The sequence below is a fragment of the Musa acuminata genome, chromosome BXJ2-8 (assembly GCF_036884655.1).
Source record: "Musa acuminata AAA Group cultivar baxijiao chromosome BXJ2-8, Cavendish_Baxijiao_AAA, whole genome shotgun sequence".
Classification (NCBI taxonomy): Eukaryota; Viridiplantae; Streptophyta; class Magnoliopsida; order Zingiberales; family Musaceae; genus Musa; species Musa acuminata.
Window position 1 is genome coordinate 46,301,832 of NC_088345.1, and position 27,779 is coordinate 46,329,610.

Consider the following 27,779-nt stretch of genomic DNA (forward strand, 5'->3'; position numbering starts at 1 on the left):
AAGTTTCCTTTTTTATTTTCACAAACAGTCCAATGTACTATTATCAACTTCAGCTTAAGCATTTTGATCAGTGATTTAGATCAAACGAAGTTGATAGATTAGTTAGCCCATCAGACCCGGGTCATGACAGGTCCACATTTCGATTGACGAGGATTCGTGTCATAACCTTTGTATAGCTTGGAACGATACGTACCAATACGTGGATTCATTGATGCCCAAACCAATACAATACTGCCCGTTAATATCTATCAGTTCAGATGAAACATCTCTAATACTATGTTAAATATCGACGAAAGACAAATTAATTTGGACCTCAGTGTTTGGATAATTGATTCAAACTCACTGAGGAAATGCATCAAATAATAATTCATCGGACCACAAAAAATCTTCTCTAATTAATAAAATTGAAGGTTTCTCTTATCGAGAATGGAGTTAATACTCAGCTTATATGCTTTGCACGCAGCAGACATATCAATATGATTACCAATAAATAGTTAAAAACAATGGTAAAATACCACAAGATTTACAAAATCAAATGCAAAGGGTCATCAAAACATGTGATTATTTTTATTATTTCTGATATCCTTCGAAAATGGAGCCAACAGAAGCTAGTAACAATGTTGTTCCTACCTTATCATTATATCAGATCTTGTATTAGTAACACTCAACGTTAACACAGTTGAATTGCATGGATAACGAGCATTGCAATCAGAACATCAGAATCCTGTTTATAAGATTTTTCTAACTGACGAGAAAATGTGGCAGTTATACATAGCGAAATTGGAAAAGCCAAAAATAAAACACAATGACCTCTTTTTCTTCGGTGCTATTTTTTTTTCGAATTCCACAACCTACAACAAGAAAATCAATTAAAGGTGTCAATATCTGTGTTTCCAGCTTGTAGAAGAAAGATATGCATATCAAACATTTAGTAGCAAACAAACATCTAGGATAGTATAGTATATTAATTCATGAATTTTTACTATATATTTCAAGATCAGCTGAAATGAATACAAAGTATCGATACTTTGGGCAGATAATAACCACCGCTCTAATCTTTAATCCATTCTAAAAACCTAATTTTTAAGCCTTTCTCCCCCATTCATATGCAGAAATCTTAGAAAGATCTTACTTTTTCTAATAGGCTCTATGCGCGTATATGATGGGTTTTTAAACAAACCTATGCCAATTTTGAAGGGCCATTCTTATAAACCCTCTTTATAGTGCATTATGTTCCATTTCCATGACTTGTAATATTCATATTCTTCCATATGGTAGAATGAGATATAATCATTAAGGTGCATGAGTGAAAGAGACCGTATGAGTGTAAGCCATATAGGGAAGAACAAGATTAATAATAAGAAAGAACAACTCACTAGGGGCAGGCAAGTAAAACAAACATTGTTTTAATCTTTTCCTTTTAATAACCCAAATTAGATCCATTGTATAACAAGATCCATTTTTTCTTTTTTTTTTCCCATTTTTAGAAATCCAATGTTCAAGTAAGTTAATAGGTAGATTTCATGGTCAACAACTACACAAAATTTATCATCTTATGTTGCATAACTTACATATAGGTTCCCAAGATGCAACTTCAATTCCTCAAATTATACTCAAGATAAAATATCAGTTTCATACATGATTGGATTAATGTAATTATTCATGAAACTCTCTTTTTATGAAAATGTCTTTCTTCTCAGCTTTGTTGACGTAACCCCTCCTTGTATATCCACTCCCTAGTCATCTCCTTCTAGAGATGCTTCAAACAGAGACTCGGGTTAATTGTGCGCGCGCGTGTGTGTGTGTGTATATATATATATATATATATATATATATATATGCTTAACCTACCCTAATAAGGCCTGATATAATATAGTAACTTGGAAAACCAGGATCAACATGCACGATGAATAATCCAAATTTTTTATAGAGGATGCTTGATTCTACTAGGAAAAATGATCTACAGAATATCACATTATTGTTGTAGGACAAGACTGAAAAAGATTCTTAAAACAATTAATGGTTTTCACTTCTTTCTTAGCTCCTCCAGCATACTTGAAGTATTAAACCACCTACATTAAGATGTTGAAGAAATATCAATCATCTGATGAAACTTGAGCAAAAATAAAGTTATTCTAAAAGTATCAGACGATAAAATCCCAAATCAAGCACCCAAAGTAGAAAGTACTCTGATGATTCTTTATACTAATATGAGTATCACTTGCATTTCAATTTGACTCTTACCAAGTATATTCTACTACATAAAATTTTTTTCTCAACAAGGTTTCATTATATTATATCCAGCGGGTAAGTAAGCACTATTGTTCAGACGATCTAACATCTTACCCAAATATAACTACACACGGCATCTCACAAGCTCCGAACTGATTCACTGTTGGCCTTCAGTGTGGAGTTTCATCCATTTCAGAAGGCCAACAATTTTGTTCAATTACCATTTAAATATAAAAATTGTCTTATTACCATTTAAGACCTCTAACATAATTGTCATAGGTGGCAAAGGTGTAAACTTGCATAGATTCTCTTCATTGTTTTTATTCCTTTCACTTTTTATTGGTCTGGCTAGATTGACTCGATGGTTAATTCTTGATAATGGAATTCATTTTTGTTCAAGGTTCACATTCTAAATTGTAATGATCAACAGTTTTGTTAGCCTTCACTTTCTGTATTGTTTTGATAAATGCATCTAAATTTGTTTGTATAATCTCGAAAGCTTGCCCATGAAATAAATATTTTTATTTGATTTAAAAAACTAGTTGGACTGGTACATATCAACCAATGCCAGTGTATTGATACATGATACACCAGTACATATCAATGTTTCAAAGAGGAAGAAAATGAAGTGGAAGGGGCAGTGGAGCAAGGAAGGAGGAAGGAAGAGGAGGAAGAGGAAGAAGGAGAAGAGGTGGAGGAAAAGGAGGAGGAAGAGGAGAAGAGGAGGAAACGTACCCATCAGCGATGCACAAGCGACAACATGAGGCGAGACGTTCTTGCGTTTTGTTTAAATGGTAGGAAGGCAAGATGTGCTTGCATCCTATTTAAAGGTTAGGATAGAAGTCGTTTTAATGGGTTGGAGAGGACCGCTTAAAATGGGGGGTGGTCTGCATGCTGGTTCATGCCCCGACTGGTATGTACTGCCTATTTCGTACTAATCCAAGTGAAACAATGGTCCCCAATTCATACCAGTCTGGGTTAAACAGTGGTCCTTGCTAGACAAATTACTCTCTTCTATTTGATAGAGAGTTTAGAGTTTTTCTATTGTGTATCATCAGATTGGTTAACCACTTGTTTTTTATTATTGTACAACTAAACCCATCTTAACATGACTACAACTGAAGTTCTAACCACAGAGTTCAGTATGGGGTTAGATTGTGTCAAGTCATGGGCATATGATATGCATCCTGGACCAGGCCTAGATTCCACCCTAGTGACAACTAATGACAACATTAATCTTGTTGATAGATTATAAAATAGATTCTATCATTATGTTTGGGTCTTGGACATGCAATTGTACTATATATACTAGCACATGAGTCCTTGGCATACATATATCGTTTGACAAGGTTGGTGGATTTTTGCAAGAATTTCTACCTTTCATATAGTGGACACCGGACATGCATCATCAACTTTTCAAAATTGATATGAAGATAACAAAATCATGCATGAATTAGCATAACTATTTTGTTGGTGTTTATCATGAGATATCTAACATTTATCTCTCTCCATCTATCAAACAGCATTATCAGTCAATCATAATGTAGATATACAATCTTTTCACAAGCAACAATATTGTCTTATATATGCTCAAAATTGATTATCTGTTGCAGATCAAATTTGTTTGACAATAGTATCACAGGAACATGTTTGTTTGCATGATTTATAGACAGATTTCATTAAACGAATTCCATCACTGTCGTGTACCAATTCCATCAGAAAAATGCTCAATATGTGGCTTCTTCAATGCAATTCTACATGATAGAGGGGCAGAGAAAAAAAAACTAGCAACGAGTGATGAATCAAATAAGTGAACTAATTTTTTTTTAAACACACTATGAAAGAATTTATGTTCTCGGTGTTTGTATTCACAAAAAGGTAGAAACTCATTCTTAAATCTTTCACCAAGTTAGGAGAAGTGGCACATAGGAGACTTCATAACTCAAAATTACAAACATCTCATATTTTTCTCAGGACCTATTAAAAATAAGATCTAGGAGAGGACTGTACGGTTTCTACCAACCAAAATATTTGGCCACAAAAAAGCCTCGAACGGAACCCATTAAAGCTTAAAAGGAGCAAAATTAAATTGTAAATTTGAAACCCCTCTCTTTATTATGGAACAGTAGAAAGAGCAATCCAAATTACACGATACAAGAAAGGCAAAAATTACCCATTGGATGAATCATATGTTGCCCCGCGGGAAAGGAGGCAGCCGAAGCACGGCTTGCTCGGTCTCGATGGGGTCCGATCTCAGTATCTGTCATAGACCAAAAGCAAGCATTAGAAGGAACCAATCCATTGAAAAAAAGGAAACAGACGAACTATCTGATAATCAAACTCACGGGGTCGCGGAGGAGCGGCTTGGAATCGTCCTTCGCGATTCTGAAAGGGGGCTTCTCCATCTGGCTTCGTCTGGTGGCGACGGTGCCAGTGCCGGTGCCGCCTCCGCCGCTACATCCGCCGTCGGTTTCGTTTCCTCGACCGCCTTCCTTCCTCCCCGCCGGGCTCAAGAAACCACAGAAGGGTTTCATCTCTTGCGGCCGCCTCTACCGACTCGCGCTCGGTGGAATCGCGAGACCTCAATAAAAGAAACAGGACATTGCGACCGGTGGGGTTTCTTTCGTGTGACCATATTTATTTAATTTATAATTAATTTTAATTTGAGATATTTCTTAATCATAAAAATAAAGAGAAGAATAAGTATGCGAGTCCATTAAGATGGATTAATCCATCTTAAGTATGATGGATTAACTTATATATAAGATGGATTTATACTCACATACAACTTCCGTTAGTAACGTGTAGCTCGACAAAAAATAAACAAAGGAAATCATTTCTATAGAACACTCTTGGTATCCACCAACAACTTTACCCCTCTGTCATCCCGAGAGGTAAAAGTGGTCCCCGCTGCACGTCCTTCGTGTATGATCGGCTTGTAGTGACAATGTGGGTTGACAAAGAAGTATATGGTCTTTGCTCTTAACTCCGTCCCTGCGCGCCACCGTTAACTCCGTAACCCTTTTCAAAATGATTCCCTCTATCCGCGCCCAAACGAATAATTAATAATACCCTTTCATACGAGAAAAGAAGGTGAGATATAACCCTAAGTGCCGGAGATCCCTCAGCCGGTGGCCATGGACGACCCTAAAACCCGCGATCTCGTCAAGGAGCTCGTTCTCCGCCTCGTATCTCCCGTCGACTCCCCCTCCTCCGCCGCCGAAGAGGTCCCCCGCGCTATCGGCTTCGCCCATCGGCTCCTCTCCAGCCGCATGGCTCCCTCCCTCGCCCCCGATGAGCTCGCCATAGCCGAGTCCATCAAGCGCCATCTCGCGGCTTCCGGCCGATCCTCCGATGCCCTCGCCTTCGCCGACCTTCACACCGAGCTCTCCGCCCGTTCCTCCGGCCCCGGTGCCATCCGCAACCGTTGGGCCCTCCTCTACCTCCTCAAGTCTCTCTCCGATGCCCGCCGACGCGAGCCCCTCCTCCATTCTACGGGGACTGCCGGCCTGCCCGCTCTTCCCCTCGACCCTCAGCCAAGCCACCAACTGCCTTTGGCGGCCAAGAAAATTCTACCCCCATCCGGCGGCGTTCTCCTCGTCTCCAAGGATCCAGAGAACATTCGTGAGATCGCACTTCAAAAGTATGCGGATCTGGTCATGGACGAGACAGAGGTTTCGGAATCGGCCCTCGTGAGGGATATCCTCTTTGTTTGCCAGGGAATCAACGGGCGGTATGTGAGGTTCGACAAGGCATCAGACTGCTATGATCTTCCGGAGTCGTTGAAGTTGCCAAGATCCATGAGGACGATGGTTCGTAAGCTTTGTGAACTAGGATGGCTTTTCCAAAAGGTAAGGTGTTACATCACTGAGAGCATGAGCTGCTTCCCGGCTGAGGAGGTTGGTACAGTTGGACAGGCCTTCTGCTCTGCTCTCCAGGATGAGCTTTCCGACTATTACAAGCTTTTGGCAGTGCTTGAATCCCATTCCTCGAATCCAATTCCCACTCCAGGCTCCATTTCTGGAGTGCCTGGGAATTACCTTACTTTGAGACGGCTTGCGGTCTGGCTTGCCGAACCGACGGTTAAAATGCGATTGATGGCAGTTCTGGTGGATGGGTGTCGAGGTCTGAGAGGTGGAGCAATGGCTGGAGCAATACATGGGCGGGCACAGCATGGGGATCCATTGGTACAGGAGTTCATGGGCCGGCTTCTCCGAAGGGTCTGCTCGCCTTTGTTTGAGATGGTCCGGAGTTGGGTCTCGGAAGGGGAATTGGAGGATACTTTTGCTGAGTTCTTCATACAAAGCCAAACTGTAAAGGCTGAGTCGTTATGGCAAGAAGGCTATCAAATCCAGTCTGCAATGCTGCCTTCTTTCATTTCTCCTGCTTTGGCACAAAGGATCTTGAGGACAGGAAAGTCCATCAATTTCCTCAGAGTTTGCTGTGAGGACAATGGTTGGGCTGATGCTGCCGCCAAAGCAGCAGCTGATGTCGGGACCACTACAAGAAGGGGTGGGATTGTGTATGGGGAGACACATGCTCTGGAAGGACTTGTTATAGAGGCAGCTAAGAGGATTGATCGTCATTTGATGGATGTGATTCACAGGCGGTATCGGTTCAAGGACCATTGCTTGGCAATCAAACGATACTTGCTTCTTGGCCAGGGTGACTTTGTGCAGTACTTGATGGATGTTGTGGGCCCAGAGCTATCAGAGCCTGCCAACACAATCAGCTCATTCCAGTTGGCAGGGTTGCTAGAGACTGCAATCCGTGCATCCAACTCCCAGTATGATGATCGTGATATTCTAGATCGTTTAAAGGTAAAGATGATGGATCATGGTGATGGTGACAGAGGATGGGATGTGTTCTCATTGGAGTATGATGCAAGGGTGCCTCTGGACACAGTTTTTACAGCATCTGTCATGAAGAAATACCTCAAGATTTTCAATTTTTTGTGGAAGCTAAAACGTGTTGAACATGCATTGATCGGGGTATGGAAGATGATGAAACCAAATTCTATAATTTCTTGTATTTTCACCAAAGAAGGTGTGGCAGTTAAAACACAGTTTGTCTCTGTTCTACGAAGATGCCAAGTATTGTGGAATGAGATGAACCATTTTGTGACAAACTTTCAGTACTATATAATGTTTGAGGTCCTTGAGGTTTCATGGTCACAGTTCTCAGAAGAAATGAATGCTGCAAAAGATTTAGATGATCTGCTTGCAGCTCATGAGAAGTATCTCAACTCAATTGTCGAGAAGTCTCTTCTAGGAGAGCGATCTCAAGGTCTTATTAGGATTCTCTTTGTTCTATTTGATCTTATATTGCGGCTTCGGAGCCATGCAGAGAGGTGGTTCGAGCATATATTTGAGTTGCAAGTCAGGTGACTACAGATTTTTTTGTTCTATGATAGCTCATGGTTGTTGCTTTCTTTCTCTGATTCAGTTTATTCTTGATACCTTTCGCAGAGGGAGGAGCAAATCAAGGATAAAAATGATGGGGGCAGGTCCATGGTTTGTTGGGGATAGGAAGGCCATGATGCAACTTGCTGGTGAATTTCTTGGGAGAATGGGTGAAGACTTGGACAAGATTGCAAAAGAGTATTCTGCATCACTTGATGATTTTATCTCTCAGTTGCCCATTCAGCAACATGTCGATTTGAAGTTTCTCCTCTTTCGTTTGGACTTTACCGAATATTATAGTCGGCTTGTGCCTAGTAAGTAGAATTCAGCATATGACAGAAGAAGCAATGTAAAAGCAGTGATCTGTCAGTTGTGCTTGTTGTATTGTTTGCAACATAAGTTCACTGGCCATTTTGGAGTGTTGATTATGTATTAATTTCAACAACACAAAAGGTTAATTACTATTCTTTATTTTATAATGCCTTCTTTAACATGTGAAATTTCTCGTGCTTTTAAATTCCAACTTTATGTTCAAAATGGTATATTTACTAGCCTTTTTCTTGTTATGCAGATATTAAGCTTTTCATTCCATGAACAATCACTTTAAAGGTTAAGTTTTTGTTTTTGGTGTTTGTTGTTATCAATGTCTCACCTAATTAAAATTCAGAAATTTAAGCATACATCATCCAAAATTCATTCACAACATGAAAAGGATTTGTAGATCTTGAGGGAAAAAAGTTAAAAACTTGTTCTTTCATGTATAGAAACATTAGAGATTGAGAAATTTAATTTGAAGATATAGAAACAAAACTCCTGAGGTTTTGCACATGTAGACATATTAATAAATTATCAATCTGCAAACAATGGGCATGGATTGTCTTAAATTTGCACTTGTTAAATACAAAGTTTTTGGTGCTAGATATTGTAGCTATAGAGGTAGTTGCATTTTCTTTTTGGATTCGTGCTCTGCAAAATTCTGATGCAAAGCATGACTTGAGGCAACTTGTTCTGTTTTCATGTAGGAAGATTTAACCATTGCTTATAAAGTTAACTGGCTGCATGTGTTTCATGTTTAATTTATAAAATCCAAACTGGTTAGTTTGTTAAAGAAAGCTTTTAGGAAACCTTTGTTTTGTGTATGTTTTCATGTCGTAGGCTTGATTAATGATGGGATAGAATTGTCACATTTATAAATTTTGTCATAGATGAAAGAAATTCGTCTTGTAACCTGAATTGAAGGACTATAAGGAGCAAGTTGTTTTTTTCTTGACAACTCTTAAGGTGACCAGTGGAAGAAATTCCTTGATTGATATCCAGGTTTTGCTTGGTAGTGACATGCTTCATGCTGGTTTGCATAATAATCCCAGTCACTGGTCAGACTGATGAGTTAAATCAGTAGGGTTGCATACTTGATAAAAGAAAATAGATATGAAATTTAAATACAAAAAAATACACCAAAATTAAACATTAAGAAAGGATATATGGCTTTAAAAAAGAATAAGATGACAACTTTAGTCCTGGACTCCAAGGTCGTGAATTTAGTTTCATTTTTTTTAATGTAAACAATCTGAAAGGGTATAGTTACCCTAACAATTACTGTTACAAATACGACAAAGAAGTGTGTTTATTTTAGGGCATTTCAAAATCAGTCCAGTCTGGATTGGATTGGTTAGTTCTTTCCATTTGTAGCCAAATGGTCAATTGGAGCTGTTTCTGTTTGGTTCTTTGGCACTTCTGATCCAGCAGCCAAACTGGACTGACCAAGGGTCTGTGTTCTCAGTGTTTTTTCTTATTTAGACCTCCGGCTGGTTCGCTCTGGTTTTGATAACTACATTGGTTAGTGCTGGTGAAGAAGGAAAAAAGGTTGATATATGTATTTGTGCATTTATATTGTTAATGTTGTGTCCCAAAGTTCTTCCCTAAAAACTCTCTTTCTTATGTAGTTGTTGCATACCTGACATGAGGAGACCATAAGCATCATATATATATATGTATGTATATATATATATATATACATACATACATACATATATATATATATATATATATATGTATGTATATGTATGTATATATATATAATGTTTTGGCAAACTTATCAAAAGTTCACTCATTGTTTGGTTCAGGTACTGGACTTTATAATTCAATAGTCTTGAAATCCTCTTGTAGGGCCCGTAGGTGAGGACATATATGTTGTACTTGAGAAGAGGGTGAAAGGAGATGAAGAAAAAGGGATAACCAATCAAGGACAATGGACAGTGGATGTGCGGAGATGAGCAGCAGGAGTGTTGATCAAGAGAGGATGATAAACTGAGCCCCGAGCTGGCTGGGATCAAGAATTAGTCTGTATATGCTAAGTTGTTTAGAGAAGAAGGAAAGTGAAACCAAATTCGGGCTGAAACACCCCTGGTCACATCCTGTGGAGTGGTGTAAAGAACCAAATGTCATGCCTTTAGGGTTTTAATTTGTAACAATCAAATTAGTGCTATGTTGAATTGATTCAACTTGTATGTGCCAAAAGCTCTTATATGCATATTCTGAATGCTGTGGATGTCAATACTTATTATGGTCTTGTCGTGCTTGGATATGTAATAAGCTTAAGAAATTATGCTAATTATGAATGTTATACAGGAAAGAAACAATGGATGCATATAAAGGTCCAGGGTTAGATATTTGCATCATAGTTTCATGCATCTTATTAACTGTTATGGTGTTCCTGACTTCTTTTACTTCTGAGTGCAGGATGCAGGTATGTTTCATAATGAGACAGCAAGGATCGCTATGTCTTAAATTTCAAGTGGTTTCTCCCGTGTAAGCTCTCGGTCGTGAACAGGTAATCAAAGCAGGCTCTTAAGAACACCTACAAGAGCTGAAAACAATGATCTATAGTTCATTTGTCTTGTCAAAACTTAGCTTGTACATTCCTTTTTTGTCATTTCTTTTAAATTTGACATTTATATCAACACTGATTCTTATGAATTGTCATTTCTTTTTTTGTCAATTGAACTTTCTTATTGTGTAAAGGCCTCCTATAGAACATTCCAGGCACAAGCAGGTGTGGTTAAGCCAAGGACAAGGCCGAGAACCTCGAATCTTAGGGCTCTAATCAGTCGACCTTCGAGGGACAACTCAAGTGTCTCCAAGTAATGTAGGATGGATCAAGGTTTTACTTTGCTGAAAGCTGCAAAAGTAAGTGGTTTTTCATTGTCATTGTCCTTACTCCATTGAGGAAAGCTTGCGTGTCTTCACTCTAGATCAACTCAAAAACTTTTCTTCGAGAAATGTGGTTATTTTGTGTAGGAAAATGGAGGTTCGATATCGTAGGTTGTGAAGCTTGTGTTTGATAATGAATTATATATTGTGCTGGCGATGGTTACTATCGTCTTATAGGCTGCATCATTATTAATATGAGAAGACCTGTGTTCTGGTTATTCTTGTTGCTGTGTATTTGGTAAGGAAGCCATCAAAGAATGCTCTTCCATGAATAGGAGAACGCTCTTTCATGCCCTTTTATGCATAGAAGTCTTACGATAGATAAGTATTTTGAGATTTTTGGAAGAGAAGGAACCCTAAGAGAATTGGCAAGTGCCTTTAGAGGTCAAGGAATCAGAAGTCATCAAAAAAAAAAAAATATTTGATTATTCTATATGTATTCTATGTATTTTTAGGTTTTGATGGGAGAGAACAAAATCTGAATAATATTTTTTGTGCTTCTAAGTTAGTGTTTAGGGAAGTTACCATCTAGTATTTCTAGAGAGAGCGAGATAAAAAAAAATATAATTCTTTTAAGGTTTATATGATATAATGTACAATGGGGGTTTCGAGTGGGGATGCAATTGATTTTAATAATGAAAATTTTAATTTTTTCTATGGATGTCGATAGAGTGTCGAAAAACATAACTCTTACATTAATTTCTTTAATATGTTTTAATTATTAATCTCTGTGATTTCTTTTGTTTCGAGTTATTCTCTTTCCCCAACACTTATATTCTTTTACTCTTTAAAACTATACATTGTTGATAATGTTTTCCAAGGATCAAATTCATTTCAAATAATAGACATAGAATTTCAAAAGTTTACATATCAAAACTTTCATCTTATTTGTGTCACACATGCGCCCGATAAGACTTCATTTTCTAAACCTAAGCATAAGAGAAATGGAAAAGTTAGAAGAGTGAGGCTGATAATGTTCTAAACTTTGATGACTAAAAGATATTAAATGGTGAATGTGCTAACCTCGTATGATTCAATTTTGAATAACACATAGGTCATGACTTGAAATAGAGTACTCAAAAGTTACTTTTGATATAAGATAGACACACTTATCAACATCATGAGTGAGAGAGAGTACAAGAGAGTTCTGGTCATACATATGTATATATGTAACAAAGAGGCTGAGAAGAGCTACTAGACATCACAAATGTTTTTGGATCATTTCCCGGACCTCATCCATGACAAGCCATGCTTTGTGTCCCCCAATTACCTCAGCTTTCCATTCTCCATCCTTCCATAGCTGCATCGTCCACTCATATCCCATTAGCTATTTAAATGAAACAACCTGAGCCGAACAATGTACAAGGAAGAGCTTCACTCACCTGAATAGTCGGCATTTTCTGAGTAAAAAGGACCCAAGAAACATCAGTTCCATCCATATAGATACACAGAAGAAATATGTTATAACTTCCGCAAAATATACAACATGTAACTTGATTGACGCTTGTATAAGAGTCGATACAAGTGTCAATAATGAACTCACCGAGATGTTACCACGCTTAACCAATGCTTGAGGAACCTTGTTAACATCCACAAAATAGAACTTAACCCTACAAATGATAAAAGTTGACGTTAAATGACTAAACTTGATAGCATTTGAACGCCCGAACTTCTTATATCAACTTTTCCTTTTAGAAAATCAGTGTCTATAGCTTTTGTTATCGTTGGCAAAACATTCATGGTATTAGAAAGGTGGGAGATTGAGAGTCTTGCTCCAAATTTTTTGAAATCAAGATTGTTAAAATAAGTACAACAGCAAGCTTAATAATGGTTGATCTATGTATACAACAGCAGGTGCTGCTTGTTTCACACGTGCACTATAATTGAAAGAAAACACTTATTTCGGCTTCCTGTTAGCTAGATGTTGATGTGCAACAGCCAGCAACGAATAAATAGCAGTAATCATAACAAGTTGAGATGTGTTGCATGTTCTTTATTCTGCACCTGATTCTACTAGAGATAACGTAGGCGAGGTAGATATATTTGTTTACCTTGGATGGTATTCTGCAGCAAGCTTTTCAAGCTTGGGCTTCAGATAAATGCATTTCCGACACCAAGCTGCCATCCTGGTTCAAACAGCAATTACGGTAGTGTCAAGCCACTAAAACCAATGTAATAGTTACAGAACCAATTCATCTGAAATCATAATTCTGCATAAATAAAACACGGAGAAACATAATATTCTGAATCTTTCACTCTATCTCTTTCTTTTAGCTTAACAAGCCTTCTCTTTAACATAGCACATATTACATGAACAAGCTGGTTAACAATCTATTCTTTTCGAAACCTCATTTTCAGGGCGCACACCCAGACTTAACTTTAGGTAGTTATGGAAGTTCAAGAGCATATTTGATAACTCTTTGGATGGTTGTAAATCCAATACTTAGGATCATGCAGTTCTACACTGCTTCAGAAAGCATATTTTTAAATGTATGTTTCTAGTAAATAACCGGTTGATGATAACCAGTAAGCTAACAAGCCTGAATGGCAGTCAAGTTGAAGAACTTGGATTATTTTAGCTGCAGTTTCATATGAATATGAGCGAAGCAATAATGACCTAGGTCTACGACAAACTCGGCTCATCTTTTATTAATACAAACTTGCCTAGGTAATATAGTTCCAAGTTGAGCTCAAACTACCGAAATGGCTTGTTTAAAGAATAATGTTATACCAAGTCAACTAAAAGCCTTCCAAGGTATGATTTAAAGAGTTATTGTATCATAGCCGACCTAGCATTTGGGCATGATGAAGGGACTCGAGTAGGAAAGGGCTACCCATAGACGGAGTCAGAGGACTCGTCACGACGTGAAGCCACCACTGAGCTACGCCTCACATGCACTATGCTAGGACCTGATCTGGGTTATGTTGGGACTTGACGAGGACGTCAAGCCTTTGAGTGTGGGTGATTGTAACATCCCTGAGTAGTCCCACATCGAAAGTGGGAAAGATTAAGATTGACTTATAAGGGTCTGATGAGTGTACTACTATCAACTTCAGCCTAAGCATTTTGATCAGTGGTTTAAACCAAACGAAGTTGATAGGCCGATGGGCTAATTAGCCCATCGGACCCGGGTTATAACATTTAGTATCAGAGTTGACCTAGCATTTGGGTATGGTGAATGGGCTCGAGTAAGAAAGGGCTACCTGTAGACGGAGTCAGAGGACTCGTCATGACGTGGAGCCACCACTGGACTACGCCTCACATGCACTATGCTAGGTCAGTTAGCCCATCAGGCCCGGGTCATGACATATTGTTTATAGTTATATACAAATTACATTCTATTTTTTCTTATCATGAAAATGGAATGATTTGTCATCGACTCATTTTATTCTGAACTAATGTACTGGAAATCAAAGCATACCGCATATCGTTTTCTATGCCTATTGAGTTTGACCATGCTGCAGTTGACTATGGAGGTGAGTTCAATGACATACACTTCCTGACAAATTATGTTCTGCTTTTGTACTTATTTTTATTTCATCCTTGTTGTCCTTTACTCTCTTGGAAGACACCAAATATCAGTTTTGTTCTCTGATTGATTATCTAACCCTAGTTTGAAGAATTGTCTGTAGAAATTTCATTATTATATATGAAGACACTACTGTCCAAAAGCTTGAAACTGTATCCCAATGCTTAAATTATTAAAATGTCAACATGAATTTGAGTAAATTAATTGCTTGAAAAATCGAAAACATCTAGCTAATGCTCCAGAGTTAGGATACTATCGACAGATTTAGCAGCGCTAAAAGCGACATAAAATGATTCTTTAAAACTTAAGCAAAATTTAGAAGATGACAAATAAACATTACAAGTGCATATTAAAGAAAGGAACGAACTGAATTTTTTTCTTTTGTGTTAGACAGCTAAAGTGTCTAAGGAACAAAAAATGAAGTGCAAAGAATTGATTGATTAATATCATAATAGCATTAATCTCATTGAACACTAAATTAAAATCCAGATATACAGAGTGATGTTGGTAGATTGATGTCAGATATCCATTAGTTTAAATCAAAGCTTACACGATCGGAAAATGACCATATCAGAATGAGCCACACCATCGAACACGTAGCAACCTAAATTTCAAACCAAGTGACGAGCTTTTTGGCTTGTTCGACAACCCTAGCCGCCATGAGCAGAACCAAGTGAAGTGAGCTACAATGTGAAGAGTGAGAATTCATCACTAACCAGTCGATGACTATCGCTTGAGAAAGCTCCTTGGAAAGGGCAAGTATCCGATCGAGATCCTCCATCCCGTTGATGGCTTCCATCTCGATGGACGTCGGCCTCGACACGTTCTGCCAAAAACCTCGCATCTTTACCTCCCCTCCCCACATCCTCTTCCTACTACCCCCCGGTTGCCAGGAATAGAGGCCTCCGCCGCCGACCGACACCAAAGAGCACCCTCCACCGTTGAACGGGTGGATCCCCTGCTCCCGGTAGCAGAGCTCTCGGTACAGGAGGCAGGAACTGGGACCCAAAGCTGCCATCTTTAGGATTCCGGTGGGAGAAGACGCCGCCTTTACGATGATGGATTGCAGAAGAGGTCGAGCAGAAGCATCTGCGAGGATATGATCAAGATGAAATGGTCTTCGTCGGAGTCTGTGAATGGATAGAGAAGAGAAATGGCGGCCACTGTGCTCTCATCTCCGTAGTGAATTTGGGGAGGCTTATCGACTGGGCAAAGAAACAGAGGAGGAGGAGAAAGTGGGGCCCAAAGGTCGCCACCTCACCAAAATATCTGGAATTATAAATGGGGAATAATAGTGAGGGATTTATTCTTTTCTCCTTCACACGTTGAACAAATAGAGATATTATTTGTTAATAATTATTAAAAAATAATATCAAGCAATAAAAATATATATCAAATTCTTATAATATAATATAATATAATCAAATTATTTTGGAAGAACTTGAAGGCTTTTCATACTAATAGATTCATAATAAGTTCATCTACAACGTTACTTGTAACATCGTATACCCATAATACCTTTGTCAATAAATTATTTATCTTTTTTTTACTTATGATATCGTGTTTTATATTTTTTTTGTATGTTCTTATTCGAAAACTATAAACATAAATAGTTTACAAGGTTATAGAGTGATCGTTCAATGGATAAAATTATGCTAGAATGATCTAATTTTCACATGTCATGATTTATTTTCTACATTACGATACGATACGAAGTATTGTAGATAATACTAACCAGGCGGTACAGAGCTCCATGGGAGTTTGAGATAGTATTTGATGCTAATTAAATTCACAAGTTCGAACATAAAACTTATAAAGATTTAACAAAGTGTTCGACAATCGATGAGTAGTTATTTGTGAACTTATGATTATTCATTTTAATTTTAATTTTTTTATTATTTTTTTATACTAAATTTTTACTGAATTACTTATAATGTTATGCATCGTTTATTTTTCGAACTAATCAACTATGGTTATTTTATTATCTCGTGAAGTGCTGCAAACCTTAGCGGACCAGCTGATTGCTGCAATCAATTTAGAATCAAGAAACGTATCAGATCGAACCCAATACGTATGGTTCTAATCATCCTCGGTTTTTGGCCGTATTTGAATACCTTCCGATCCGTATATACATAGGTATATACTTTAGTATACGGAGGAACACCTGTACGGAGAGTACAAGTCGTACCTCACTCAATTTTTATCCTTTTCTTTTTCTTCTTTTTCGTTCGGTCAGAATATAAAATGGATTATTTTTTTCTTTTTTTATTAATCTCAATAATACTATCGAAAGATTTGGTTTCAATTCTGGAATAATTAATTGAGATATAAAGAAAGATAAAATAGAGAATGGCAGAATAATAATATCGAGAAACTTTAAAGCCAATCTTAAAACTCCTTAAATAGGAATAAACACCAGTCCGCGGACTGTCTCCTCCATTCCCTCTCTCCCTTCGTTGCCCTGTCGCTTATAGCAACAGGGCCGCTCTTCCATTTCCCCTCCCTCCTCGCTCCATTGCCTAAAGCTAGAAAGAGGCCTGAAGGACCATAAGGATCACGGTTTCCTTCTTTTCATCGTCGTCGCCTTCGCTTGCCCTCGTCTTCTGCGCCATGAAGGAAGCCACGAAACAGAGCTTGAACGTTGTCTCCGATTTAATGGTCCTCCCCCCCCTGCTCAGGACCCGGAGGACGAAGGTCTGCCTTTTCGCCTTCGTTTTCGCCTTTGTTGCTTGTACTGCTTACGTAGCTTTCTACCCCCGGGCGAAGGCCGCCCCTCGGTTTAACAACCCCTTGTCCTCCGCCTCTATCACCACCGCCACCTACCGATCTCCGTTGTCGTCCCTTTTCTCTCACGTGTTTCATAATTCCTCTTCGTCGCCGTCGCCGTCGCCAAGAAAGGCGGCGCCTTTATCGGAAAACATGAGTGACGATGGAGTTTCGGGGAGGAAGAACAACCCGGAGGATGTCACCGGGGCAAACAAAGGTGGCATCTTGGACGCGAAGAACCGGCCACGAATGGGGATTCGGTCGCGGGGAAGTGATGTGACCAAGATGAATCAGACGGTTGGAGAAATTGGGTGGCAGGAAGGTGGTGATTCGACAAAGAATCACACGTCGAATGGCGGAAACGGGATTTCGACGAATGATCAGGGGAAGGATGGAGTTGGTTCCGGGAAAGGCTCGGTCTTGCCAGCGAAGAAACGGGCAGGGAGTGGAGTCCCTCCCATGAAAGAGCCTACGTCTGGAGTTGGTCCTCCGAAAACCGGTGGTGATTCGACGGCACCAAATCCGACGAAGATTGGGGGCGCTTCTCTGAATGATACAGTCCTCGCAACTACAAATGAAACCACAACTGGAGATGCTGCTGGCGCAAATGGAGATTTACCAGCGGAGAATCAGACGGGAAGAGGATTCGCTCGAAAAGGACATCGAGTAGATGGAGATGCAGCGAAGAACCATTTCAGCAGTGGACCGGCCTCAACTCGAAATCGTACCAGAACTGCCCGTCCGAAGGTTGAGAAGAAGGGGGTTTCGAGCGCGGCAGAGGCTGAATGGATCAGTGCTATGAAAGGTTGCGATATCTTTGTAGGAAGGTGGGTGAAGGACGACTCCTACCCTCTCTACCCTGAGGGAACATGTCCTCACATCGATGAACCTTTTGACTGTTACCATAATGGCAGGCCTGATCGATCTTATCAGAAGCTCCGCTGGCAACCCAGTGACTGTCAAATTCCGAGGTGAAAAAGAGCTGAAAATTTGAGATTTTGATGTGCTTGATTCCTTCATGTCAACTTCCGTGAATCCAGTCTCTCGTATTGTGGATCAGGTTGAATGCGACAGATATGTTGGAGAGATTGAGAGGAAAGCGGCTGGTATATGTTGGCGATTCATTGAACAGAAACATGTGGGAATCTTTGGTCTGCACCCTCCGGAACTCTGTCAAAGATAAAAGAAAGGTTTTTGAGGCATCCGGTAGGGAAGAATTCAGAACAGAGGGTTCCTATTCCTTCGTCTTCGAGGTTGTTTTCTCTTCCCAATTAATGGCTCTCCTTGTTCTTCACGATCCTTACGGTGATCACGGTGGAGATCTATTTGTCTGTTTAGGACTACAACTGCTCCGTGGAGTTCTTCCGCTCGCCATTTCTGGTTCAGGAGTGGGAGATGCCAATAACGAACGGGGAGAAAAGGGAGACGCTTCGGCTCGACATTGTCGAGCAATCATCTTCCAAGTACAAAGATGCAGATGTCATCATCTTCAACACAGGGCATTGGTGGACTCATGAGAAGACCGCCAAAGGGTAACCTGCAGTGACACCACCAAATCTAGCATCCTTTTCATGGCTTCTTCTTACAGTTAACCGAAACCTGACGTTTGGGAACAGGAAAGACTACTACCAAGAAGGCGATCACATCTACAGTGAACTGAATGTGGAGGAAGCATTGCGGAAAGCTCTGAGTACGTGGGCAAAGTGGGTGGATACCAATGTGAACCGCGAGAAATCCCTGGTCGTCTTCAGGGGCTATTCCAACTCCCATTTCAGGTACTTGGTGCAGCTCCTCGGCTGAATCGAATACTCCATTTCCATTGAACTAATCCTCTGTTTTCTTGAAGCGGGGGGCAGTGGAATTCAGGCGGGCAATGCGACCAAGAGACGGAACCCATCCAGAACGATGAATACCTCACAACATATCCATCAATGATGACTCTGCTGGAATCTGTGATCAAGGGAATGAAGACTCCTGTCTCGTATCTGAACATTACAAGAATGACAGATTACAGGAAGGATGCTCACCCTTCCATTTACCGTACGCAGAATATGACGGAGGAGGAGATGAGAGATCCAGAGAAATACCAGGATTGCAGCCACTGGTGCCTCCCTGGAGTGCCGGATTCATGGAATGAGTTACTCTATGCACAGCTGATCATCAAACAGCATAATCAACTGCTATGACAAATAGAAGCAAACTTGGGAAGGAGATCAATCAAACCAAAGAGGGGATCAAAAAGTGGAGTTTGTAGTTACAGAGGGAAAAATATGGGTTGCTGGAAGAAGAAGTTAGTTTAGGAACAATGAGTTGTGTGCAGCAGAAGAGAGAGACAGCAAGCTGCATTAGTATGATCTTCCTCGTCTGTACTACACATTTCTTTTTTTACCACCTTTTAGTCATGTAGAATATAATGTCAATCTGTGCATTTAGAAATCAAGAATTTATTATCTGAATTTATTTGACTGGTCTTTCTTTTTTTACTTTAAGTCTTTTTTTAGTGGTGATGAGTGCATTTAGGCACAGAAATCATTTTACTACCTGCAGAGCCAACACATTTGGACAAGTAATCTCTGATAGGGGTTTTCTGGCTTTATTTACTGTTCATATTGACATTTTTCAATTTTCTCAAATCATATGAACATTTTTCTTTTTCTTTTTCATTTTGTACGAAGATTCCTAGATAGATTAAGAACAATCCAAAACCCAAAGAAAAGAAAAAATAATAAATTTTTAAATCAGAGAAATATATTTTAAATATTAAGATTAAGTGCAAATCTTAATCTTGTCCACTTTCGATGTGGGACTAATCAAGGGTGTTACAATCGAGCCCCCTCACCATATCCAAATGTTAGGTCGGCTCTAATACCAAATGTCATGACCCGAGCCTGATGGGCTAACTAACCTATCAATTTCGTTTGGTCTAAATCACTGACCAAAATACTTAAGCTGATACTAGTATACTCATCAGATCCTTATAAGTCAATCTTAATCTTGTCCACTTTCGATGTGGGACTGACCGAACGAAATTGATAGGTTAGTTAGCCCATCAGGTCCAGGTCATGACACTTTGAATCATGATGAGTTCTAATTTTTTTTTCTAGGTAATCACAGGCTCAATTAAGTTCAATTAGATATATTGGATTTAAGCCATGAAAATGAAGAATTTAAGATCTTCAAATCCAAAAGATTGATAGAAGATATTTATATTCATATGGATTATCAATATTAAAGTATAATAAATAAAAATTATATTATAAGATCATGAGTCCCAATATTATATATATCCTTCTTTCTTAATGTTTATTTAAAAATATTTATATAAATACAAAATATACATTGAGTTTTTTCTTAGAATTATGAGCTCATTAGGATGTGTCCTCTATATTTAATAAAAATAATTTATTAATAAAAATACTTTTTACATTAAAAAATAATTCGGTTATAATTATATTTAATAAATATAATTTATTGGTAAAAATAATTTGTTTGATTAAAAAATAATAATTTTGAATATATATATATATATTACATAATCATCACAATTAAACTCTAATCAGGGATTGGAAGTAATTAATATTTTGTAAAAGTGTGTTTTAATTTGATGCCAATAAAAATATGCACGTAGGTGCCGCACGTGTAAGCTTCCGGTAAATATATAATATAAATAATAAATCTAAAAAATATTATATTGGTCATGTAATTTGCGTCATTACGAACAACAATAAGAAATACAGAAAAATAAATTCAGATAAAAGGTATCAATAACAAATGTTTTCAGAGGAAATAAATACTTCAATTGCCATACAACTGTGTCTAATTAGAAGAAGCATTTTTATTTCTTTTCTCCCTCTAAAAATTTGAAGAAAACGAGTCATAAAATCTCCACAAGCTCCCAAAAAGCAAAAAAAAGTCAAATGACAAGAAAGCCCTTCACGTTATGAGAATTTACAATGATTTTTTGGCGAGATATAGCCACTGCTCGGTGGTTCCGCCACCAGCGTTCAGGAGGCCGGCGACGACTGGCGAGACGCCGCAGGAGCAGGCTGCACGGCCAGGGAGGATGGGCGAGGCTTCGGGATCAGGGCAGAAAAGGAGTTCGGCTGGTGGTCTGAAGCTGCGGCCGCAGAGGCGGAGTTGGATGTGGGGGTGGGAGCGACGCGCTCGCAGGAAGGGCACATGGAGAGGGTGGTCGCTGGGAGGTGCATGGAGAAGTCGTGGCAAGAGGTCTGGAGGGCCCTCAGCTCCGCTACCTTCTTTTGGAGGCGGCGGTTCTCTTCCATCAGCGTCTGGCAGCAGCGGTTCAGGTACTCACAGTGCACTTCCGTCTGCTTCAGCTTCGTCCTGTTATTGTAGATGAAGGAATGAAGCATGGAGATTGAAACGAATGATAGGATTTCTCGTGGCTTTCGAACACATAAGTAGAAGATTTGAATGAGAAAGGAGAGGCAAAAGAAGAGGAATACCTGGCTCTTCTGTTCTGAAACCAGACCTCGACTTGTCGAGGTCGCAGGTTGAGCTGCTCGGACAAAGCAAGTTTCTGCTTCTGAAATCGAGAACAGCGCCGAAGAATATATAAAGATCGACGGACTAAACGAAAAGCTTTGATTTTTACTCTGGATTTTGATGCTTTTAGGGATTTAATGGTGTTATCCTTCTCGTTTGGGCTACAGAATTTATGTTCACGGGTGTTGGATCGCTTACCGGGTTGAGAGTGCTGTGCTCCTTGAAGCTCTCTTCCAGAGAGTCGGACTGCTCCTTGGAAAGCCGGAGCTTCTTCCTCACCAACCCGTTCTCCTCTTCGTCGCTCACCCGCGACGACGCCCTCCCCACCGCCGCCGCCGCCGCCGCTCCTACCCCGCCGCCTCGCTGGGCGGAGAAATCCATCTGAGGGCAGGAGACGGTGCTGTTCGGTGACGACGAGGACGACGCCCGTTCCTCCGCCGACGGTGACCGGTTCACGTCCAACCCCCGCATAGAGGCTTCGGAATTCCCTAAAAGAACATGAATCCGTCTCCATCACTACCCCTGCTGTAAAAGCTCCTAAAAATGATACGAGATGACTTTTTCTGCAGATTCCTTTTACAAAGACGCTGCATTCTTAACACTGGAAAATAACAACCTCGAAGGATCAAATTCCATATCTATATATCGATCATAAAAGAAAATCTAAACATGTTCCTTCTTCTTGGCTACAAAAGAAAAAGAAGACCGGTGAGTTCAGTTTATGAGAAGAATGGAGAAAAAAAATCATTTTTTGTTCTCAATTACTTACATTTAGCTCATAAAATGCTTACAAAATTCAAATTTCACGTCCGGCTTGTTCAATACACATAAAAGACAGGTTCTTACTGGTCTCAGTCGCCCATCGGCGCCGGAGCAGGGCAGGAGAAGACCGCTGCGGTGGGGCAGGCAAGAGGGCCTCGAGGTTGAGCTGCGGGGGTGGCTCCCCAGAGCCCTTTCCCTCTCCCTCCTCTTTCTCCTCCGTCTCCACTTCTTCCTCTCTTCCCTTCTCCTCCTCACCCTCTTCGCTCCGACCAATCCCAAGCACCAAAGCCAACCGGCTTAACCCCTTCAGTGGCGCCGCCTTCGCTGCCCTTAAAGGCCGCCGCGCAGGCGCCTCCCCCATCCTCAGTCCCAGCTCCATCTTGCTTCTCCACGCACAATACAGAGAAAGGAGAGACCCGAGGAACGAACGAGCGCTCGGCTGAGGTGATCTTATAGAGCGAGGAGGCTAATACAAGTTTGACCGACACGTCACGACGGTCAGCAAAAGCACACGTGACTCGCAGAAGCCAATCCACAGGACGACTTCCGCAACACGAGAAAAAGCAACTCCGACGACGACAATTATATATATATATATATATATATATATATATATATATATATATATTAAAAATATTATATTGTAAACATATTATATTATAATATTTTCAAATAAAGTATTATAATATAGTAAAAAATAAATTAATGACGATAAGGTGATGACATGATACCAATAATGCTAGAAAACATTGATAATTCTTTTTTAAGATAAGTGGATCCATAAGTCTCATCTAATCTGAATGCACAATTGTAAGTCAAATAGTGGCTTTTCTTTTGATTACGTCTTCCTTTCTCCATCGAACAGTTAATGTGGCCCTCACTGTCCTTATCGTTCCATCAACGACATCAAATCATCTTCCTGTTTTTTTCTCTCTTCTATCAATCAGCATCGATTAGTTTCTTCAATCTACAACTCCTGTTATGACCAATTCCATTGAATGGAATGGAGAGGAGAGAATGCATTCACATAGTGAATGACAACTCTTCCTTTTTCAATAGCCTCTTGTTCTTACGTCAAGCCATCAAGCACACTTAGCATCTCGTTCGTTCATGCTTAGATCCCTCCTCATGACCTCGTTCTACCTAAGCAGGTTAATCAACAAGTCCAAATATCGGATATGTAATATATTTTTTTATCAGTCTATACATATTTAATGCATCGAGCAAGAAATGATATAGAATCATCATTAATTTTTATTAGTCGAGATTTAACATGTGGCGCTCGATTAATATCAAAGTATTTGATGTATTATCTTAGTTGTAGAATAATTATTATCTTTTATTTGATGTATTATTTTGATCAATCGAGATTTTAACACGTTGAGTTTAAAAAGTATCAATTCGTACATCATCTCAAAATCAAATATGACTACACAATGAGTGAAGTTACTTAATGTATTGTAGCTAATGATGGATACAAAATCAATACGACACGAAGCAAACTTTTTAAGTATGTTTTCATATTTATTTGAATACTCAAACTTCTTATCAATCATCGTCATTTACAATAGATTAAAATTGTCTTTGGAGTTTTGTTATATCCATACAATCCTTCCTTTGCTAGAATAAGCTAAAATAGAATACATGATCCTTTAAAATATGAGATAAGAAATGCATAAATATAGAAATTTCATATCCTCAAGACTCTCCAACAATTAATCAAATTTTATTGTTCTTCGATGATTAGAAGGAGGAATGAGATCGAATCAAATTTCATATTGGATTTGAATTTCATAGATGAGGGTGAAGACAAGATAATTATGATCATTGTCATAGTTTAGAAATCCAACATCTATTGCTGGACAAAATTGACTATTCAAGTAAGATTAGTGCCCAATAATTCAATCATCTCTCTCTCTCTCTCTCTCTCTCATTGTAGCTGAGAGTGATTCGATTGGGTGGCTACAGCTCGGTCGACTCGGCCACGTCGGGATTCAACGTGCAACGAGCACGCATCAAGAGGACGAGGCTGACGTGTGCGGATCGCCTAGGATTCCTAGTTTGACCTGGTGGGTCCCACTGGTTTACCTCGTCTTTACGTCTTGCTTCGCTAATAAAGTATATTAATAATTATAATATTTCTAGACTGATCCATAACGTCTAATAATATATATATATATATATATATATATATATATATATATATATATATATATATATATATATATATATATATATATATAACCAAGTGTAGATCAAGGTAGGAAATGAACGCCCCAGATGATCGTGGCCGTACATTCTGTGATGGGTGGTTCAGATCAGGAAAGCAGCTCTCCGGTTCTCCTTCGACATGCGAACAAGCAAGCAATAGCTTTCGATCAGCTAGCAAGGGGGGGGAGGGGAGGTGGGGGGCGGTGCAGGTCGTCCTTGCAATGATTACTTGCTTCTCCAAAGACACCTCTGGAACACTGTCCGTGCCCCTCCTTCAATGCTTAAGATGTCATCTTCTGTGTGTGCATGAAAGGGCGTGGGGTCTCGACTAGGCGATCACAATCTCTCACCCTCGTCGTCTCGCTCACCTGTCCGTGTCTTGTGTGGTCGATCGGGGCACACGCGACGAGAAATCATGGGCGATGCTGCGCTCAAGCAGCACTCGGAGAAGACATGACTCTCTCTCTCTCTCTCTCTCTCTCTCTTCATCATCGTTATCATCATCATCCATGTCTGTCGATTAGCTCATGACTCTCTCTCTCTCTCTCTTCATCATCGTTATCATCATCATCCATGTCGGTCAATTAGCTCATGACTCTCTCTCTCTCTCTCTACTTGTGTCGCGACTCTCATCATCATCACCATTGGCGACGCTCTGTCTCTCTCACCCTATCTGCTGGACATGGAAAAACAAATGAAAAAAGTCTCTAGATTTATTTTGACCTTCGATCATCACTTGGTGATTAAATAACAAAGCTGGTTTAGGAATTCTCTAACGCTATAGTGACACTCCTCCTCGCGTGTATATATATAGATGTATTTTTATAAGCTTGATTTCTTTGTTATCAACTTTAAGTTTTTGATTAATGCCATGATACCCAAAATTTTAAGTTGATATGATCTTCATTATATTTTTAATAATATAAATATATAAATTTATCCATATCCTAAGTTGTCAACTACGAAAGAGACATCAACCACTTTGTCACGTCTTTAGTTGGAATTACGAGTACATTATAGAAAGACAAACATGTGGATGATTATATTATTATCATATGTAAAAAAAATTAAAAATAAAAGTCACAAACAATACAAAATAATTAAATATTATTAAATATAAAAATTGTTATAAATAGGTTTGATGATTGCGTGCGAAAGAATTTCATATGTAAGTATAGGCATAATAATAATTATTTTCATTGAGTCGAATAGAAAGCTGAGAGACTAAAGATGTTGTATAACGGATCTTATTCGATATGATACGATCAAAAAAGATGTATTATATGGATGATATATTTACGTGGATACGCAAGTACGGGAGAGCGACAACCGGCGATCTCAACGCAATCATGCATGGAATGGTACCCAAGCAGGACATATGATGACAACGTCGAGCAATGATTGAGTCAGCATACCCTACGAAGGAGGGAGAAGAAGATACCTTGGGAGGGCATGCATCCTGCAATCATGCAGCGGTGGAGGAGGACTGGACCACCCCCACCCACATCTTATCAGCTCTCTCTCTCTCTCTCTCTCTCTCTCTCTCTCTCTTATACTTTGCGTGCGTGAATGAATGATCCTCTGCTCCATAGCGGAGCACAGTGTGTTTGCTGAAGTACACCACCTTCATCATACAGAGCTGTCAGCGTCGTTCCGCGATCACCGTCATTCACGATTGCTTGGGAACAAAGGCAAGAACGAGAGATCAAAAACCAAATATTTGTAGTTGTCATGAGGTTTCCTCGGACCTGTAACCTTTCCTTTGATCTTTTCCACTTCTCATCATATGAATTCGTTGGGTTGATTCCCGATCGAGATGATCAACGATAAAATGATGGTAGTGATGTAGAGATTGCTAATGACAACAACTTGCATCCATCAAAAGGATGGAGAAGTAAACTTCGAATCCACCATTTATTATATGTAATGCTTAAATCCTTTTTATTATATGTTATGGAAAATTGTTTACACTAATACTAAAGAAGATGCACGATTTTTTTTCTCCATTTTATCAACTTCATTGAATCTAAATTGTCATACTTAAGTTAAGGTTAATAATAGTATATCCATTAGATTCTTTTATCTTCCTTGTTCAATCTTATCTTTGGGGGTTGTAATGAGTTTTCTGCTTTGTTGATGTTTGTTTCCTGTTCACTATGCACTGTGAATGGCCGTTTACGTGGAACACTAAGAAATCATCAAAACGAACTTGGAAACATGAAATGAAGCTATATTGGCAATTAGAGGATGGAGGAGACCGAGTTTCTAATTATGAAGCTTTTAATTTTGACTTATTCAAATCCGTTTTTATCCATATGATTAGGATTAGTATATATTGTGTTAGACAATAATTTACTCAAAAAATATAAATATTTAACAATAATAATACTAATAATATGTGTATGTGAATAAGTCACACTGTTGTAAAATAGAAATAATTATCTTCGCCAATAGGTTAATATGAATGGATTTTCTAAAGTTGAATAAAGAATACATAAACCAATAACGAATAGGAAATAAGTTGTATTGTCATTGGATAACAACAATTAGTTTGATATGGATGGCTTAATATATATGGGTTTCATTAGTAATATGACCTGAATTATACATGGAGAAGGGTTCATGATGCCATGAACGAGATCCAAAGTCTCATAAACATAGCTCCGTGATGTAGTACATGTAGGGAGTTATCTCTAATTAAATTAAGAATAATCATTGAGTTTTGTCTCGGACAACATCCCTAATTAAATAAGAACAATGATATGTATGTTCTTCTGCACCCCGTTTATTATAAATTGGAGGAGTAACCCATTTGAGTTGCGTTGATGTTACAACCCAAAAGAAAATAAAGATAAATTTAAGGGCGATTTCTCTATAAAAAAAAAATCTTTTTAGACTTTTTCATAAGGTGCCATGGTTTTCAATTTTTTGTTTAAAATTTTTTATTGATAACTTTATTTTATTATTTACAATCCTAATATAAGAACTATAAATGGATATAAATATTCTTAACATATCGTTTAATCTTAACCCATATAATTTTTTTCTTCATCGTCTTCTTCTTATTATTATTATTCTTCTCATCTCAATTATCGAAGATGATTAAAGGGGATGCAACTAGGATTTCGATGTCGATACTCATAAAGAAGATTGATTGACA

General features: G+C 38.9%; 4 protein-coding genes and 1 long non-coding RNA gene across 8 annotated transcripts; 2 read left to right on the top strand and 3 right to left on the bottom strand.

The window, feature by feature from the left end:
* Positions 1-684: 684 nt before the first annotated feature.
* Positions 685-4,853, bottom strand: LOC135619725 (uncharacterized). The gene is made up of 3 exons (XR_010489460.1): positions 4,578-4,853; positions 4,406-4,492; positions 685-851 (listed from the first exon to the last, which is right to left on the bottom strand). It is a non-coding gene; the product is annotated as an uncharacterized LOC135619725 (long non-coding RNA).
* A 452-nt stretch (positions 4,854-5,305) lies between these two features.
* Positions 5,306-11,008, top strand: LOC135619726 (gamma-tubulin complex component 3-like). Of its 4 annotated transcripts, XR_010489462.1 has the most exons (4): positions 5,306-7,615; positions 7,701-8,087; positions 10,374-10,464; positions 10,656-11,007. XR_010489462.1 is itself a non-coding variant. In XM_065122001.1 (2 exons), exons 1-2 carry the CDS (start codon positions 5,370-5,372, stop codon positions 7,954-7,956), a joined length of 2,502 nt encoding a protein of 833 aa, XP_064978073.1. In that variant the 5' UTR covers positions 5,306-5,369; the 3' UTR covers positions 7,957-8,092. The 4 variants fall into 4 exon arrangements, 1 of the variants encoding a protein (XP_064978073.1); XR_010489461.1 differs by having other exon boundaries at positions 10,374-11,008; XR_010489463.1 differs by lacking the exons at positions 10,374-10,464; positions 10,656-11,007 and adding an exon at positions 9,801-10,164.
* An 894-nt stretch (positions 11,009-11,902) lies between these two features.
* Positions 11,903-15,573, bottom strand: LOC103995272 (thioredoxin-like 3-1, chloroplastic). The gene is made up of 5 exons (XM_009415825.3): positions 15,091-15,573; positions 12,896-12,970; positions 12,388-12,454; positions 12,227-12,244; positions 11,903-12,144 (listed from the first exon to the last, which is right to left on the bottom strand). The coding sequence occupies exons 1-5, from the start codon at positions 15,390-15,392 to the stop codon at positions 12,046-12,048; spliced, it is 561 nt and encodes a 186-aa protein (XP_009414100.2). The 5' UTR covers positions 15,393-15,573; the 3' UTR covers positions 11,903-12,045.
* Positions 15,574-16,879: 1,306 nt separating this feature from the next.
* Positions 16,880-19,519, top strand: LOC135618409 (protein trichome birefringence-like 1). Its single transcript, XM_065119294.1, has 5 exons — positions 16,880-18,111; positions 18,201-18,393; positions 18,479-18,672; positions 18,757-18,915; positions 18,987-19,519. The coding sequence occupies exons 1-5, from the start codon at positions 16,985-16,987 to the stop codon at positions 19,324-19,326; spliced, it is 2,013 nt and encodes a 670-aa protein (XP_064975366.1). The 5' UTR covers positions 16,880-16,984; the 3' UTR covers positions 19,327-19,519.
* A 1,438-nt stretch (positions 19,520-20,957) lies between these two features.
* LOC135619728 (homeobox-leucine zipper protein HOX11-like) lies at positions 20,958-22,839 on the bottom strand. The gene is made up of 4 exons (XM_065122002.1): positions 22,493-22,839; positions 21,845-22,134; positions 21,607-21,686; positions 20,958-21,484 (listed from the first exon to the last, which is right to left on the bottom strand). The coding sequence occupies exons 1-4, from the start codon at positions 22,785-22,787 to the stop codon at positions 21,145-21,147; spliced, it is 1,005 nt and encodes a 334-aa protein (XP_064978074.1). The 5' UTR covers positions 22,788-22,839; the 3' UTR covers positions 20,958-21,144.
* Positions 22,840-27,779: the final 4,940 nt, after the last annotated feature.

Bases quoted from the DNA above. Each gene is read 5' to 3' on its own strand.
- LOC135619728 (XM_065122002.1), bottom strand. From the start codon at position 22,787: ATGGAGCTGGGACTGAGGATGGGGGAGGCGCCTGCGCGGCGGCCTTTA. The intron at 22,135-22,492 runs GTAAGAACCTGT...ATGTTCTTTTAG, and splicing joins CCGATGGGCGACTGAGACCA to GGAATTCCGAAGCCTCTATG. The intron at 21,687-21,844 runs GTAAGCGATCCA...TCTCGATTTCAG, and splicing joins AGCACAGCACTCTCAACCCG to AAGCAGAAACTTGCTTTGTC.
- LOC135618409 (XM_065119294.1), top strand. From the start codon at position 16,985: ATGAAGGAAGCCACGAAACAGAGCTTGAACGTTGTCTCCGATTTAATG. The intron at 18,112-18,200 runs GTGAAAAAGAGC...ATTGTGGATCAG, and splicing joins AGTGACTGTCAAATTCCGAG to GTTGAATGCGACAGATATGT. The intron at 18,916-18,986 runs GTACTTGGTGCA...GTTTTCTTGAAG, and splicing joins TATTCCAACTCCCATTTCAG to CGGGGGGCAGTGGAATTCAG.
- LOC103995272 (XM_009415825.3), bottom strand. From the start codon at position 15,392: ATGGCAGCTTTGGGTCCCAGTTCCTGCCTCCTGTACCGAGAGCTCTGC. The intron at 12,971-15,090 runs GTTAGTGATGAA...TGTTTGAACCAG, and splicing joins CAAGCGATAGTCATCGACTG to GATGGCAGCTTGGTGTCGGA. The intron at 12,455-12,895 runs GTAAACAAATAT...TATCATTTGTAG, and splicing joins GCTGCAGAATACCATCCAAG to GGTTAAGTTCTATTTTGTGG.
- LOC135619726 (XM_065122001.1), top strand. From the start codon at position 5,370: ATGGACGACCCTAAAACCCGCGATCTCGTCAAGGAGCTCGTTCTCCGC. The intron at 7,616-7,700 runs GTGACTACAGAT...TACCTTTCGCAG, and splicing joins ATATTTGAGTTGCAAGTCAG to AGGGAGGAGCAAATCAAGGA.